General features: G+C 37.7%; 1 protein-coding gene and 1 non-coding gene across 2 annotated transcripts; one reads left to right on the top strand and one right to left on the bottom strand.

The window, feature by feature from the left end:
- Positions 1-1,228: 1,228 nt before the first annotated feature.
- LOC103861131 lies at positions 1,229-1,743 on the bottom strand. The gene is made up of 2 exons (XM_009138835.1): positions 1,694-1,743; positions 1,229-1,601 (listed from the first exon to the last, which is right to left on the bottom strand). Exons 1-2 carry the CDS (start codon positions 1,741-1,743, stop codon positions 1,229-1,231), a joined length of 423 nt encoding a protein of 140 aa, XP_009137083.1.
- Positions 1,744-7,992: 6,249 nt separating this feature from the next.
- Positions 7,993-8,099, top strand: LOC117133146. The gene has a single exon (XR_004456987.1). It is a non-coding gene; the product is annotated as a small nucleolar RNA R71 (small nucleolar RNA).
- The last annotated feature ends 9,238 nt before the right edge of the window (positions 8,100-17,337 follow it).

The following is a 17,337-nucleotide window of genomic DNA, read 5'->3' on the forward strand; positions in this document are numbered from 1 at the left end:
AAGAGAAGCAGTCTTAAAAAATCTACTTAAACAAAGTTGTTGCAACTATTCATTTTAGTCCAACCTATTACATATAACCAAATATTATAACTAACCCCTAATATAGCAACCAAATAATATCTCTAACATTTAAGTAAATTTCCTTTAACTCACTCAATCTTTTTACATAAGATCTTTCAATATACCACACGACTATACAAACATATAATTTAAACCTTATCAAATGTTTCAAATAATTCACTAAATGTTTTGCTTAAACCAACTCCCTACAATACTTGATATAAACGATATTAAAAAATTAACACATAGAGGTCATGTCAATTATATATATATATATATCTCATCCTCTTCCATTATATCAAATCATTGCAATAGGTCGGGTCCTGTTAAAAAAATATTGATCAAACAATATTCTAATACATCAATGTCGTTTATAGAATGTCATGACTTCATAGAAAATTATCGGTTCTTTTAAAACTAATCCGACTTCACGATAATAATATTGATTATTCGCGATTTTGAAAATTATTTTTTAGATACTATACTTTTATAATACTTTTAACTTAAAAATGAATCTATACTATTAAAATTCTTAAAAAATTTACTTAAACAAGGTTCTTAGACCATTTCGTTCGACTTAACTATTTTTTTGGTCTTACTTTATATTACTCTAACTATATAAATACTTTACATAACTTTCTCTAATTTAAATGAACTCATTTATAATTCTTCCATAATCTATTATATAACTACTCTAACAATAAATCCCCATTAATATATGACAGATTATTCAAACATGTGTACACGTGACGTGATCATTACCACATATAGTTTCATAAATAATATAAAAAATTTCAATGGTTTAGTTATGTTTAATATAAGTTGTAATGAAGAATCCTCTGGTGTATAACATTTTTTTCATTTTTTTTTTTTGATGAAATTTTTAATTTATTGATCATCGCAAAAAGAATATATATACAAGGGTATTTTTAAGACTGCAGTTTAAAAAAATATACTAACTGAAAGAATATACTGAATCAGGTTAAGGCATATGAGCCGTAAACCAACGTTGCATCAGCCCCTGCAGTTTCGGTTTCAAGTAGTACTTCGTTGACATTATGCAGCTTCTCATTGTTTTGTCGATGATCCGACCCAACTGGTCCACAGACTTTGCAGTGCTGTTATGCCGTCGATCATTCCTCTCCCTCCAGACTGAGTATATAGTGACTTACAGAACCAGTCGCAACAAGATGAAAGTGATGCGATCATACCTCCGTGTGAGCAAGCTCGAAACTGTGATATCCCAGTCCAGGTCTGGCTCATCTCCAAACAAATTACCCATAACTTTCAGCCACAACGTGTAGGTATAAGGACATGCGAAAAACAAATGCTCCCTGGTCTCATCCGGTTCACCACAAAACAAGCAACATTGTGGTTGGCCCCATCTACTAGTTCGATGGCCTGTAGCCAGTCTGTCACGGAAAGCTAGCCAGGTAATGAAAGCGTAGCGGGGAACTCCTTGCGAGAACCACACAAGCTTACTCCATTGCAGATTTTCCTTACGCTGTCTGATCTGGTGCCAAGTACTCGAGGCGATGAACCTATCTCCATAATCATCAGGTCCATTTTTCCACAAAGCCCCATCAGCAGCCTCAGCATTTAGTTCGATGGGAAACTGATGAATCGCATGTACCAGTTGCTGTAATTGTTGATCCCGACAGGTCCGAAATCTCCAATCTCCATCTCTATACACATCACAAATTCTTGTGTTTCTCCCTATGCCAAGCTTTTGCGTTCCAATCTCCCCAGTAATCTCTATCAGTCTTCCTGCAGGGTGCCAGAGATCCGACCAAAACCTCACTGACTGACCATTCCCTATGTCCATACGGATGAACTGCTTTTGCTAGGTTCCTATACTTCAGAATCTTACGCCAAACCCATGACCCTAGTCCTGTGTCCCTCACATCCCATAAAGTCTCTCCACGAAGGAGATATTGTTTCACCCAAGATCCCCACAGCAAGCTAGAGTGGGCAGAGAGTCGCCAGATAAGCTTTAGGATGAAGACTGTACTTACTTCCTGAACCCGTCGCAGACCCAAGCCACCTTCTTCAAATGGACAGCAGACATCAGCCCAAGCAACCTTTGCCATAGAAGTGTTATTTGGGGAGCCGCTCCATAAGAATGCTGAGCACATACTCTCAATATCATCAATGCAGGCTTGTGGGAGACAAAACGCTGCACACCAGAAGTTGGTGATACTTGCAATAACCGACTTGATTAGTTGCAATCTTCCCGCATACGAGAGTGCCTTACTTGTCCAGGAGAGAAATCTGGCCCTTATTTTGGTGATTAGAGGCTCATAGTCTTGCTTCGACATAATCTTCGTGGTTAAGGGCAGTCCAAGGTATTTGATTGGCAGCGCCGAGATGGATAATCCAGAGACAGCAGCTGCGGTTTCAAGTGTTTCTTTCCCCCTACCCGCAGCAAAAACAGTCGACTTAGTGATGTTAATCCTCAGACCCGACATTTCAGCAAATTTATCAAAAACAGCCAGTGTGTTTCGAAGCGATTCCGGGGATCCGTTTGTGAAGACCACTATATCATCAGAGAAGCTTAGATGAGATAGATTCACCTCCTTACAGTGTGGATGATAGCCAATTTGACCTTCAGTCACCGCCCTGTTTAGAAGCTTTGATAGTACATTGCTGACTATAACATAGAGATACGGGGACAGCGAACATCCTTGCCGTATGCCTCTGCTACTGGAGAAGAAGCCTTCTAGTTCCCCATTCACCGAGACTGAGTAAGTTGCAGTGTCAATGCATCTCATGATCCATGAAATAAACAGATCCGGGTAGTTCATTGCACGCAGGGTTGCTTCAATAAATTCCCAGCTTACAGTGTCAAACGCCTTTGAGATATCCAGCTTGATAGCAGCCCGAGATGTTACCGAGTCCTTATGGTAATCTTTGACTAATTCAGTTGCGAGCAGAACATTTTCCAGCAGAAGCCTACCCTCAACAAAAGCACATTGGTTTAGCTCTATAGCTTCTGGAAGCGTAGCCTTTAATCTCCTCGCTATAATCTTCGATACCACTTTATAAATGACATTGCAACACGCTATTGGCCGGTAATCTGACATTTTCTCCGCATCAGTAGTCTTCGGAACCAGAGCCAGGAGAGTTGCATTGACACTACGAGGCATGAGCCCGAAAAGGAAGAAGGACTGAACCGCAGTAACAAAATCTTTCCCTATCACCGACTAGGCTGCTTTGTAGAATTCCATAGGATACTGATATTACGTGTATACGCACACCAAATAACCTAATGTGCACACTACCACAATCGAATGGTATGTCGATGTAGCACTTTAGGATCGAATCCACAGAGACCAACTATTACACTTTATCTTTATGGGATCAATATCAAGCTAAAACAATATGGGGGTTTTAAAGTTGATTTCGTAACAAGCAAGTAAAAAGATTAATTAAAGATTTCAGATGATTAAAATGCTAGCCTAGGGTGGTTTGGTCTGGTGTTAAGCAAGTGTGAGCCAAACAATTATTCAAGTTTAATTAAGAGCAAGTCTAGAACTCGGATCACTCAAGTAGAACAGCCCACTGTCGTGGAACTGCCCCCTATGCTGATCGATCTTGATACCTAAACTCTCGTTTGGATCAAGATGCGATAGCAAGGAATAGAGATCAAGTCCGATAGGTTCACCAAACACCCTAATATCTACTTTCGCTGATTAGGGATGCTAGGCTCATTCATAACAGATCTAGCAACCTATTACACGGTTAATGAACATGTTAAACCTAGGATCTAACATTAAGCGGCCAGATTAATGCAAGCATTAAGAATAGTTATGAATGAAGACAATCAATGGTTTCACTTATCTATGTTTAACTCACGGATCTAACACCCGAACACCCTAGACTAAGCAAGTTGACTACTCAGCCATGAACAGAGAAAACACAGAGATCAATTCTGAATAAGACTTCATGTAAATAAAAGAGATAGAAAGAGGGTTCAGGATAATCTTCTCTATGGTGAGAGAGATGGAGCCTTCTCCCTTTACAATCCAAAAGCACAAAAGTCTCCAATGGTTTTCTTCTGTCTAGAATAGCGTAGAATGATAAAAAGAAACCGAAAATATGATATATCAAAGCCACAGGCGGCTGGGAGAGAAAATAGGGATAATTAGGGCAAATCCCGTAATGATTGTAGTTTCCTAAAAAATCTCTGCCGCTGGAACACTCACTCGGAACAGTCACTTGGGTTGCTCCGCTATCCGGAACAGTCATCAAGACTGTTCTGCGTGAAAACCACCAAATTGCATTGTTTTCTGCCTCTTTTGTTCCAGCTGATCCATCTCCCATCCAATGCAACTCCAGACCTGTAATGACTCCAAAAGGACTAGGAAGACTCGATAAAGACTTGAAAACCAATTTAAAAGCATATATACAAGATGTATAAAACACCGTATATCAATTCCCCCAGACTTAGATCCTTGTTTGTCTTCAAACAATGTCAAGTATCAAGAACAGGGAGAAAGGTTTGAAAGTGTGGGAACTCTCATATTCTCAGCAACCATACTTTAACCACGAATCTCTGAACCATACAAGCAGTAAAACTAGGACAACACACCCTTACCGGAACCTCACTGACTGCTGTTCAAAAATCGGCTTCATACTCTTCATCTCAAACCTGAAAAAGCAACACTATCGAGACAGAACTCCCTACATTTATTTAAGAGTAGCGTGAGCTTCTCATCACAGGCATTATTCAGGGTAGACGGTCTAGGTGTGGAACAGGCAATTTAATGGTGGAGTTAAGAGTGTTTAGGGGCTACCATTTCATTGAAGAGGATGCAGGATATCACACAAAATGGCAAGAGAGGATAGATCCATTGATGTCCACAGCCTCTACTCGTTTTTGCTCTATCTGGTGCGACTGTTCTGATGACGGAACAGGCAACTGATTGTTCTGCTTTCCACTTTCCTCTACACACTCTTCAATACTTGGTACCAACTTCTTGCTCGACCTTTCCAGTGGCTCCATGTTTCTTTTCTTTCTTCCCCTTCGCCATCACATTATTCTCGTTTTTTTTTTTTTTTTTTTTTTTTTTTTTGAAGACTGATATGGTGATGTGACGAAGAAGGAGGTAATACATGATCGTTCTGAGTGCCACTGGTGGTTCTGATTTCGCGACCATTGTGGTTCTCCACCCCTGCTTTTGCGCAGTTCATTTGTTATGGAGCGGTTGCTCCATTAATCTGCTTGTTCTCCTTTCTGACATAATTTCTGCAGCAGTAACGAGTAGGAGGCTGCGTTGATCCTTTCCTCTCCGACCTTTTTGCACATATCTGCACATATGACACTGAAAAACAAATGCATGAAGGAGGAATAAAGGTTAAGGTGCAGGGTGGAAACTAGCTAAAGATGAACCAGCCACTCAAGATCAGCAAGATGGATAAAAAGGATAAGAAGTCCTGAGTGTGTTCTCGTTTCTCTGATCTAATGCCCATAACAAGAAGAATTTCAGTCAAGATTAGGTTCAAGTAAGGTGGAGTTATGTCTACCCAGTGTAACCTGATCGGCTGAGAACTTTTGGAGAATCAAGTGAGATATGTCAGGGTGTTCCAGGTCCACATGTGTGTCTTTCGCCACTGCTAAGGTCACTGAATAAGATAACTAAAGCACGAGGTGGTCAGTGATCAACACAGAATAAGGTCCTAATTCCCACAAATTTTTGACTGACTCAAAAAAAAAAAAACTGACTCAAATTGACTAAAAAGAAAAAAAAACAAAAGAAAGAAACGAGTTAGTAAACGACGAAAACCCTCCCCCAGACTTACTTCACAACGTCCCTGGTGTGAAAATAAATCAGAGAGAAGGTGAAACCAAGAATAAACATTTTTTTTTGTTCGAGATACTTACCTGGCGCGGAGCAGCCTGACAGAGCAAGACGCGGTTGCTCTAGTAAAGGATGCTCTGGAATGAGAGCAGCCAGCTGCTTGCTCCAGTCAAGGGTCTCGGATTTTCTGATTTGTGACCTGAGACTCAACAAACTAAAAACAAAAATAAGTAAAAAAAAAAAATCCTAATGTTAATGACACTCACCAGTGGGTTGCCTCCCACCAAGCGCTTGGTTTAAGTCTCTAGCTTGACTTGGTGACTGGGATCAGTCGGGTTGAGCAGGAGGGCTTGTTCCAAAACAAGCTCCACAATCAGACATGTTCAGCTTCAAAACTCTGCTCAGCAACCCTTTCACAGCAGCATCCCCTTTCTCCTTCAGCTCATGTGTGAGAATAGCTCTGACTTTAGAGAACGGTTTGGAGGTACCCTTGCACTTTACCTCATACTCAATGGAGTTCTCATCACACTTGAGAGGTGTCAAAGTCATTGTAGGATCTCCCTTGACCCTTTTCTTCTGGACTTTCTGTTTCACCCTTGAATTTCCTCTGATTTTAGTAAGATCAGTGCATGGATCTTCATCAGATAACAGCCTGCTCTTACGCTTATCACCATGCTCCTTCTCTGGAACAACCTTCAGCTTTTCTACATCAAACACTGAGATGCGAGAGGCGTGTGATGAGGAAGATCTGGTGGGTACAGCCTTATAGAAAGCTTTCTTGTTGATGTTGGAGAAGCAGACTCTCTTGTTGGGCATATCGATGGTTGCTCCAACAGTAGCCATGAATGTCCTTCCAAATATCAAAGGCATCTCATGATCCTTGATGATCTCAACAACTTGAAACTCAGCAGGAACAATGCATTCCCCTACTTGAACATGAAGGCTGCGGATGGTTCCATATGGGACTGCTCTGGAAGAGTTTGCAAAGGTCAGGGTCAGCTGAGAACGCTCAACATCAGCAATACCCAAATCGTCTACAATAGCCTTTGAGACGAGATTCACGCAAGAACCAGAGTCACAAAGAGCATCCTTGAAGGTTGTTCCTACGATGGAACATGGAAAAACAAACTTTCCAGGATCATCAACCTTAGGCAATACCTTCAATGCTGGTGTAGACAGTGCCTTGATATAAAAGACCTTGATCTCCTCTTGAGTCTCTCTACAGTGCTTAAAGAACTGGAGCAATGGACGAATCTGCAGAGCATCTTCGAATGCAAGTTCTTTAGGAAGCCTTCTCACCATCTTGTTAAAACCTATCAGCTGCTCTTCACTAATGGGATCCATCAGATGTCTAGGTGGAATTGGATAGGGAACCTTGGAAACATAGACTCGAGATGGTGGAGTCTCAGCAGGTTCGCTAGGAGCAGTCACTCCAGAGCTAGCAGACTGCTCTGCTCTCTCTTCTGCGCCTGAAGCAGTCTCAGCAAACGGCTGTTCTATTGCATTACAGTGCTCAGTCCTAGGATTTTTATCAGTTCTTCCAGGAAGCGTCTCTTGTTGCCTCTTGACACTCTCAACTGTTTGAGCAAGCTGAACATCGATCTTTCTTATATGGATCGCAAGATTGTCATACTTGTTATTCAGCTCAGTGAACATGTTGCCCATCCTGGTGTCTATTTCCGTGGTTACCTGATTCAACGCCTTGGCCTGAACCTGCTGACCCTGCAACAGCTGTTGCATCATCATACCCAGACCCTTCAGCTCATCTGGTTGACTGTTCCCGGTAGCTGGAACAGCATGCGGATTGCTCTGCGGTTGTCGCTGGTTCAGGTTCTGAATATGCCCGGCCGTAGGCTGTTCCATGCTGAAAACGTGTCCTTGGTTGTTTTTCAGTAGCTGATCAACCTTGGCAGTCAGCTCATCTATTTTCTGGGCGTCAGAACTGTTTCCTTTCTTGGAGCAATCACTCTCCTCTTTCTTATTAGCTGAGCTAGCAGCCATGTTCTCAATCAGCTTAAACGCTCCAGCAGTGGTTTGAGTAATGAAGTCTCCATTGCTCGCAGAGTTTAGAGCACCTTGGTATTTCCAGTCCACTCCATCATAGAAAATGTCCAGGATATAATCATCATCAAATCCATGGTGAGGACATTCTCTGCGATAGTTATTGAAGCGCTCCCATGCGTCGCAGAAAGGCTCATCAGTGAGCTGTTTGAAGGAGGTGATCTTGTTCCTCAATGCAGCTGTTCTCGCCTTAGAGTAGAAATGGCTGAGGAACGCTGATCGGACCTGTTGAGAGAGCCGGTAGGGAGAGAGTTCAACCACCGTGCAGCTTTTCCATCAAGAGAGAATGGGAATAGCATGCACCTGATGTAATCTGGTGGAACACCATTCGCGCGAGTGAAACTGCAGACTTTTTCGAAACTCTCAATATGCTCCATTGGAATTTCTGTAGAGAGACCAGAGAACACCTTTCTCTGTACTAGACCAATCAAAGCAGGCTTGATCTCGAAGTCCTACCTGGTGCAGAGTGGAGGAACAATGGCAGAGCGCGTAGTAGGGATGTTACTCGGAAGGTTTCTGTGCCCGATTGGAACAGTCTGCGCCTGTTGTTCTTGCTGCGCGAGAGCAGCCTGTTCAGCAGCATCCTGCTGAGCTTGGATGGTCTGCTGCATTTGTAGCATCTGCTGCTGCATGAGTGCCATAGCTGCAGCGAGATCATCCTGATTGGCGTGATCACCCATAGTGGTGTCAGTTTGCGTTAGCTGTTGACGATTTGTTCTTTCTAACCTTGCTAGCTCCTGGTTGGTAAATGTAACTAACTCTCCTTGTGCGTTTCTCCGAGTATGTCTACTGGTCATGCACCTGGAACATTAGCTGCAACAAAAAGGATAAGGCAAGTTAGAGGTCTTAGACTAAATAAATAACCGAAAAATAAAGGTAAAAAGATGGTCCCCGGCAACGGCGCCAATTTGATATTACGTGTATACGCACACCAAATAACCTAATGTGCACACTACCACAATCGAATGGTATGTCGATGTAGCACTTTAGGATCGAATCCACAGAGACCAACTATTACACTTTATCTTTATGGGATCAATATCAAGCTAAAACAATATGGGGGTTTTAAAGTTGATTTCGTAACAAGCAAGTAAAAAGATTAATTAAAGATTTCAGATGATTAAAATGCTAGCCTAGGGTGGTTTGGTCGGGTGTTAAGCAAGTGTGAGCCAAACAATTATTCAAGTTTAATTAAGAGCAAGTCTAGAACTCGGATCACTCAAGTAGAACAGCCCACTGTCGTGGAACTGCCCCCTATGCTGATCGATCTTGATACCTAAACTCTCGTTTGGATCAAGATGCGACAGCAAGGAATAGAGATCAAGTCCGATAGGTTCACCAAACACCCTAATATCTACTTTCGCTGATTAGGGATGCTAGGCTCATTCATAACAGATCTAGCAACCTATTACACGGTTAATGAACAGGTTAAACCTAGGATCTAACATTAAGCGGCCAGATTAATGCAAGCATTAAGAATAGTTATGAATGAAGACAATCAATGGTTTCACTTATCTATGTTTAACTCACGAATCTAACACCCGAACACCCTAGACTAAGCAAGTTGACTACTCAGCCATGAACAGAGAAAACACAGAGATCAATTCTGAATAAGACTTCATGTAAATAAAAGAGATAGAAAGAGGGTTCAGGATAATCTTCTCTATGGTGAGAGAGATGGAGCCTTCTCCCTTTACAATCCAAAAGCACATAAGTCTCCAATGGTTTTCTTCTGTCTAGAATAGCGTAGAATGATAAAAAGAAACCGAAAATATGATATATCAAAGTCACAGGCGCCTGGGAGAGAAAATAGGGATAATTAGGGCAAATCCCGTAATGATTGTAGTTTCCTAAAAAATCTCTGCCGCTGGAACACTCACTCGGAACAGTCACTTGGGTTGCTCCGCTATCCGGAACAGTCATCAAGACTGTTCTGCGTGAAAACCACCAAATTGCATTGTTTTCTGCCTCTTTTGTTCCAGCTGATCCATCTCCCATCCAATGCAACTCCAGACCTGTAATGACTCCAAAAGGACTAGGAAGACTCGATAAAGACTTGAAAACCAATTTAAAAGCATATATACAAGATGTATAAAACACCGTATATCAGATACCCATCAGGCCCCGGGGTTTTGTTTGTGGGCATAGAGAATAATACATCTTTTATTTCCTCTGCCTGCACTGGAGCTTGGAGTGTCGCCATTTCTCCAGCAGAACATCGATAGTCAACCAAACTACTCAATTCCTCTTGAGAGACACTCGGAACTGACTGGGAGGATCCATTCAGAAAGGTCTCGAAGTGAGCTGCTGCCTCTCTCTTGATATCTGTTTGAGAAGTAAGGATACTACCATCTTCCGTAACAATTCTCCTGATTTTGTTTCTGAGATTTCGACTTTGTGTGACCTTGTGGAAGAAACGGGAATTACGATCCCCCAAACCCAGCCACTGCACCCTTGATTTCTGATAGTAGAACTGTTCCTCAATCCCAGAGATATGATGCCAATGTTCCCAAGCATCAGCTGCAGCTTCAAAGGTTGAGGCTTGAGGATTTTGCATAGCTTCTGTTTGCCTAGCACAGAGCTCCTCGTAAGCCTGCTTGACTCTACCAGGTAAATCCCCATACATATCTCTGTTAAGACTACGCATCTCGAACTTCAGAGCCTTCAACTTCTCCTGGAGCTTCCTGAGTGCAGACCGAGAGTGATATAGAGGTTCAGATTGATTCCAGACCCGAGCAACAACCTCCAAGAATCTAGGATGACCGGTGAGATGATTAAAAAATTTAAAAGGCTTCATATTTCCTTGTGGAACATCCCTTAGCTGGATATGCATTCGAAGATGGTCTGACACTCCACCAGATTCAAAAGTGGCATAGCTTTGAGGGAACTGAGCTATCCAATAACTATTTATCATCACTTGATCCAACTTCTTGCTGATGGGGTTTTCATCTTGGCAGTTAGTCCAAGTGAAAGAAGGGCCAACTTGTGCAAGGTCCACCATATCACACTGCTGCACTGCATCCTGAAAGTCCTTGATTGCACTCATGTCCATTCGAGCATCAGTGTATCGCGAGTGCTCCTGTGTCGAGAGAACCACATTAAAATCTCCTTGAATAATCCAGGGATTGTTTGCCACAGATCTTCCAATCGTCTCCATTTCCCGCCACAACTCTTTTCTTTCGTTAGCATAATTGGATGCATATACAAAAGAACAGAGGAAAGTGTCTCCTGAGTCTTTATACCTCACCCATACAGTAATCATTTGCATGCTAGTAGATACAGGACACACCTCAACATCATCTGACCAGCATACCCAAATACGACCTAGTCTGTGACTGGAGTAGTTGTGGACATAGCTCCATCCAGGGAAAGTCGCATCAAACACCTTATTAAACTTCTCCTCCTTCACTTTAGTCTCTAACAAACACCCTATAGACAGTTTTGCTGCTTTTACCCAGTATCTGACTGCCTTTTGTTTGCGTGGCTGGTTGAACCCACGCATGTTCCATGCAAATATTGACGACATCAGAGCCTCCGAGAGGAAGCCTTTTTAGCTGAGTTCTGCATTTTCTGTTGCTGGCCCACTGCCTGAACCAGCCCTCTCGAGTTTACTATAGGACGCTGAGTTCTGCATTTTTTTCATTTTTACTGTGAATTGAAAACTAAAAGCCTTAATGTCAACTATTCAACTATGAAACATTAATTTAATTAATTACATGCAATAATTTATTAACATTTGATCTTACATTCTTATATATGAACTAAATGATTAATCTTATCATAAAAAATATTAAATGGGTCTAAACGGGTTGGAGATTTAAATGGAATTAGTAAAAGAAAAGATTGGTTTAAATAAAACATGTTTACTTACTTTACAAATTCTAACAATGCATATGATACGTTTTATTGAATTTTCACAAATGTAAAATATCTTGGGCTTTAAATCGGATAGTTTAGGCTGTTTGAAAAAAATACAGGAAAATAATTAACTATTAATTATCTGAATAAAAAATATTCGAGTAATTAATTTTTTTTTTTTGCATAACTTGGTTTATAAATAGTATTTTAGGATATTTAGTTATTCAGAAATTAAATATAATTAATATTTGTAGATATATAATTTGTATTTTAAAAATTAAAAACTCATTTGGTTCTCAGTTTGGTTTCTATTTTTTCAGTTCCAAAGATATAGGATATGCTCGGTTATTTATGAAATTCAGTTTAATTTTGTTTTTTTTTTCAGTTTGATACGGTTCAGTGCATCTGGATAAATGTACTCAAACCTATACATTATCTTAGATAGAAATTATATAAAAAGAATTTATATAATTTCAAAAATAAATCTGCGCTTTCTAAGCGCGGATCAAAATCTAGTGTACGGTGAAATTTATAATGATACTATGGTTAACCGTCTGACGAAAAAAATCACGGCGCATATGAATTATGAAAGGCTTGAAAGCTACATGCTAATTTGAATAAGGAAAACAGCATACCGAGGGAAACGTTTTATATCGTGTCTTTGGACTTCTAAAATTCTAACTAACTCACCTGTATAGAAGTCATAACGAGTTTGGTAGCAATATATTTTAAAGATGTTTTAATAAAGCAATATATTTTAAGAAAATAAAATTATATTTTCACTAACTCCAAACATCTCTAAAATTATTTTAAATGACAACTATAAAAATTTCAACCAACGTTGAGTCTAAAATCTAAATATAATATCCAAGGCATAATCTGAACTTTCGATGGATATAAACATTTTTTTAAATAATTTTAATATTTTTTCAAAAAGTTTGAGGGTTTATTCTATATAAAAAAACTTTTGAAATTTTTAGTGACCAATACCAATGTTTCACTATGGATTAAATTCTGAAAATTTTGAATCCACATAATTAAACAATATATTAAAATCTAGATCATCTTCTATTTTAAAAAATCTTGAAAACTAGTTTAACTATATAGGCACCAATATTTTTCGCGTTATTATAAAATTAGAAAACATATTTAGTTAGTTCCTATAATGATTTTTTTATTTTTTAAGAACACATACCCAGAGCCGGTCCTAGAATTGTATAGGCCAAAAGCGAGAAAGAAGAATGTGACTACTTTTGAAGAGAAAACAGAGGAAAAAAACATAAAAGTTGAATTGTGGTCAGGGTAGTTCGATCCCACGAACTAATGGAAGTATTGCCATATGAATTTCCACTAAACTAAAGAGATTTTTTGTAAAATGTGGTAGAAAATAGCTCATAAAATTAACGGCCACAAGCGTGGGCTTCACCCGTTTTGTACAAGGACCGACACTGCGCATACCATTTACCATACAAACAGGGTCGGCTTAGATAAAGGGGGGGGGGGGGAAAGGAGCGGTGCGACCGCTCCGGGCCCAATCTGTTGTCCCACTATTTCTTAATAGATAAAGGTCTAATTTCTTTAAAAAATACTTGTATTTTTATATTAAAAATAAAAGAATGGGTCCAAAAAAATTTTATATGAAAATATTTTTTTTATTTTCATAGATTTATTTTAAAAACACTTCTAGTATTTTGAAAAAAAAACATATATCTATCAGATTTTTTTAAAAGAATAATAGTTTAGAAATTAAATTTTTTTTTACCGCAGGATCCATGACACCATTGAGCTGGTCCTGCATAAAAACAGAATTTTCAAAAAAAAAAAAAAAGAGAAAGCAGAATCAATCAAAAGGGCAGAGAGGAGAAACATTCCAGTTGTGTGTTTGTAACTTTTGAGGAATGTTTCGTTTTTCAACTAATGTGACTCAAATACCAAGACATACTAAGCATTAATTAAATTAGTTGTTCGCTAACTTATCATTTGATTGCTTTACATGCATGCATGCGGAGCTGAGAACTTAATCTCGCGTCTTGTGTCCACGTAGCACTCTGATTAACTACAAACTGATTAATTCAAGAATTTCAAGTGGTCGACTCGTCGTCACGAAAACACGATCTCCTCTCTCGCTCTTTAGGTTTCTTGGAACTCGCACAAAAGTTTGTGGGAACGCTATAGGTCTTAGAGCATCATTATTGCTAGGACTTATTTTGAAGTCCTTAGCTTATTTTATTATTAGTGTGGTGTTAAGATACAAAGCTAAGAGACAAAGCATTAGGAGTATATTATTGCTAGGACTTATTTTGAAGTCTCTTAATTATCTAGAAATGTATTTTGATAGCAAACTCATGATATAGCAATGTATTCACAGGAAAAAAAAAACAACACTAGAGTATCAACTCACAATCATTATCATCGCAAATTCACCGAGAAAACAATGTATTCACAGATAAAAAAAACACTAGAGTATCATCTCAAATTCATAATCATCGCAAATTCACCTAGAGAACAATGTATTCACAGAAAAAAAATTCAACACTAGAGTATCATTTCAAATTCATTATCATCGCAAAATCACCGAGTGAAAAATGTATTCACAGAAAAAAAAAATCCACACTACAGAAATATCGTAAACCGTTCCACACACGAGGAAGACCAACCAAAATCAGATACCAAACCCTCAATCTACACTAATTTTCAATCGTACACAACCTATACAATCACAAACCAAAATCGTATAATCGAATCGAAATTCTCTAAATCTCAAAACAGAGGAGGAACACGTACCTTTTTTGGGGCTATGCACCGAGAGGATTTCGATTTGGGCTATCAACCAGAGGACATGCACCGAGAGGATTTCGACACAGGACATGCACCAACAGTATTTCGATTTCGGTAATCAACGAGAGGAACTACCAACAGATTGATGTGGAGTGATCGGAATGAAGGAGAAGATGAGGATTTGGGCATGGACGACGTATGCGCGAACATAGGGCGATTCTTTCGCCGACGAGCTCTCACCAAAAAGATGACGGAAATGAGAAGACCGAGACCTGACTATCCCTTCATCGAACCCTAAAGCGAATAACGAACTGACACGTGCGACTTAAGGACGTCCGCCCAAACTTCTTAATTAAGGACTATGCGGCCCGTTACTTAACATTTTTCCTCTTTTTTATTTATTTTTGGACCCAAAAAAGATAAGATATGGACTTAAGATATGGCGATAATGATGTCCTTAGACTCTTAGCTTACAAAAAAAAAAAAAAAAAAAAAAAAAACGCTATAGGTCTCAGTTCCCACCAATCCATCGAAGCTAATAACATCATCATTTGCATTTGCATATGCATCATAAACATTAGAGCAAGTGAGCAACTCCAATGGTAGCTAGTTTTTTTACCATGGAATTCTCAAATTATGTATTAATATATGTATATATAATAATTACTATTTAATTAAGAGTATACTAAATTTTTGGAAACCCAACCAATAATATGTCAGGTAAGATATCATTGGTTGGATTTCCAAAATTATTAGTTTATTTATATATATATACACCAATATGTAACTTGAGAATTCCATGGTAAAAAATTACTATTGGAGTTGCTTTTAAACACAAAATTGTTTTATTGCTATTGTACGAAATTTACGAACCGTTTAGTTTTTCTTTGTAAGACTATCTCCAAAGTATTTATATATTTTTTCTATTGTAAATTTAATTTTATTATAAATATAAATTTTCTCTTATGTATATCACTATATTAAAAAAATCTAATTCTAAGAAAATTATAATTTTTTTATTATTTACACCTTTATATTTAAAATCAAAATTAATTTTCTATATTTTACGTATAAATAGATAATTCTATTACAAAAACTAGTACTGTAGAAAATTTACTTTATTGATCTGTTTTAAAGAAAATATAAAAGAAAGTCGGAGCTATTCTAATATTCTAAATTATTGTCCTTTCAAATGATCAGATACAAAAAAAAATTATAAGGAATATATGCATTAAAATGTAAAATTTTGAACTAAAATCTGGATAAGTTATTTTTTTTTTTGTCAAAGTATCTTGATGCAGTCGTAGAAACATCGATGTAAGAATGTGGTGTTGTCACTCAACCATGATTCAATCGAACAATAATCTTTCAAGCATACAGTGGGTTTATCTCGGGTGTGACTGGTTAATTATAGAGTATCTGAGCGATAAGTTAAGTAGAGTAATTAGGAGAAAAACTAATGGAGTAATAAAGACAAGAAAAAAGAAAACTCTAGCATAATTTGTTTTTTCACTTCCAAAAAGTGAGCGAATAGGGGAATCACCGTAGCCTAATGATTAAGGTTTAAAGGTTTTTACACCCAGGTCTCGAGTTCGATTCTCAAACTATGCAATTTATTGCAGATTACAAGAAATCCAGGTTTCAAGTCCTGGAAAAAGCGATTTATTACTGCAGACTATGGAAGAATATCTTACAAGGGATCTTCAACATGGTGCAAATAAATCTAGCCAGCCGTGGATCTTCATAGGACGGCTCAGATAATGCAGTTAGACGTAGATTTTCATAAGACATATAGTATTACCGGTTGTCAAATCGTCTATGTAATCTTTCGCATAATTGTAATACCATAATAAATTAGCGTAAAAAAAACAGTGAGCAAATAAAGTGAAGTATATATATTTCTATTTAAACAGTATCAAACGTAAAAAAAGTAAAATAATAATATTAATTTTTTTTGAATAGATTAATATCATCTTTTTATACATTGCTTATATAGCAAGGAGATGGAATTCAAGCTTTATGAAACATAAACTGATAAAAAACATTTAAAGAGAATTAGAGAAAGGAGAGTGTGAGTAATTTCTACTAATACAAATGTGAAGCTCTACCGGGAGAGAAAATCCAGTTTATTTACTTAGTATTTATGTATATATTATTTTACATTTTGTTAAGTATAATAATCTACCAATGAAGTGTTCTGCAAATAAATATTTCAATATGAAAGTGTGTAGATAAATATTCATTTATGAAATTTAATCACATCTTACATAAGATTTATAGATTAAATATGTTATATGAAATCTATAATTTTATATATTTAACAACTAATCTTACTCCCACGACATACAATTCTATAGAAAAAAAAAACATTTTTAGTGATTCATTATGTTTTCTTAGTAAATTTGAAGACCAACTTTCTATAGTTATTAGTGTTTATATATTTTCCATGTGTGATGCTCAATTACTAGCCTAAAACTAAATATGTTAATGTTCATTTGGTAGGTTTAGTCTTCTTTGTTCTTTTCTTGTTTTTTTTATATCTTTTTGTTGGTTTAGCCCTTAAAAATATTTATGGTGGGTTTCAGATAATAAAAAATGTTCAATTTTTGTTTTTCTATTGTTTTTTTTTCTTTTTTTTTCTGGTCAATAATTTTAATGTTTATGTTTATTACATTAAAGTAAAGAGATTTATATTTTTAAAAGTATTATTTACAAGAGTAAAACGAAATGTTCAAATTTAATATTTCATACCATATTTTAAGTAGGTACATATCTCAAT

Source organism: Brassica rapa, chromosome A03 (assembly GCF_000309985.2).
Source record: "Brassica rapa cultivar Chiifu-401-42 chromosome A03, CAAS_Brap_v3.01, whole genome shotgun sequence".
NCBI classification, from domain to species: Eukaryota; Viridiplantae; Streptophyta; class Magnoliopsida; order Brassicales; family Brassicaceae; genus Brassica; species Brassica rapa.

What these genes read in the sequence shown, in the direction of transcription:
- LOC103861131 (XM_009138835.1), bottom strand. Translation starts at nt 1,743, where the DNA reads ATGGAGATTGGAGATTTCGGACCTGTCGGGATCAACAATTACAGCAAC. An exon ending in ATCAACAATTACAGCAACTG is followed by an intron (nt 1,602 to 1,693) that starts GTACATGCGATT and finishes TTATGGAGATAG; the next exon opens with GTTCATCGCCTCGAGTACTT.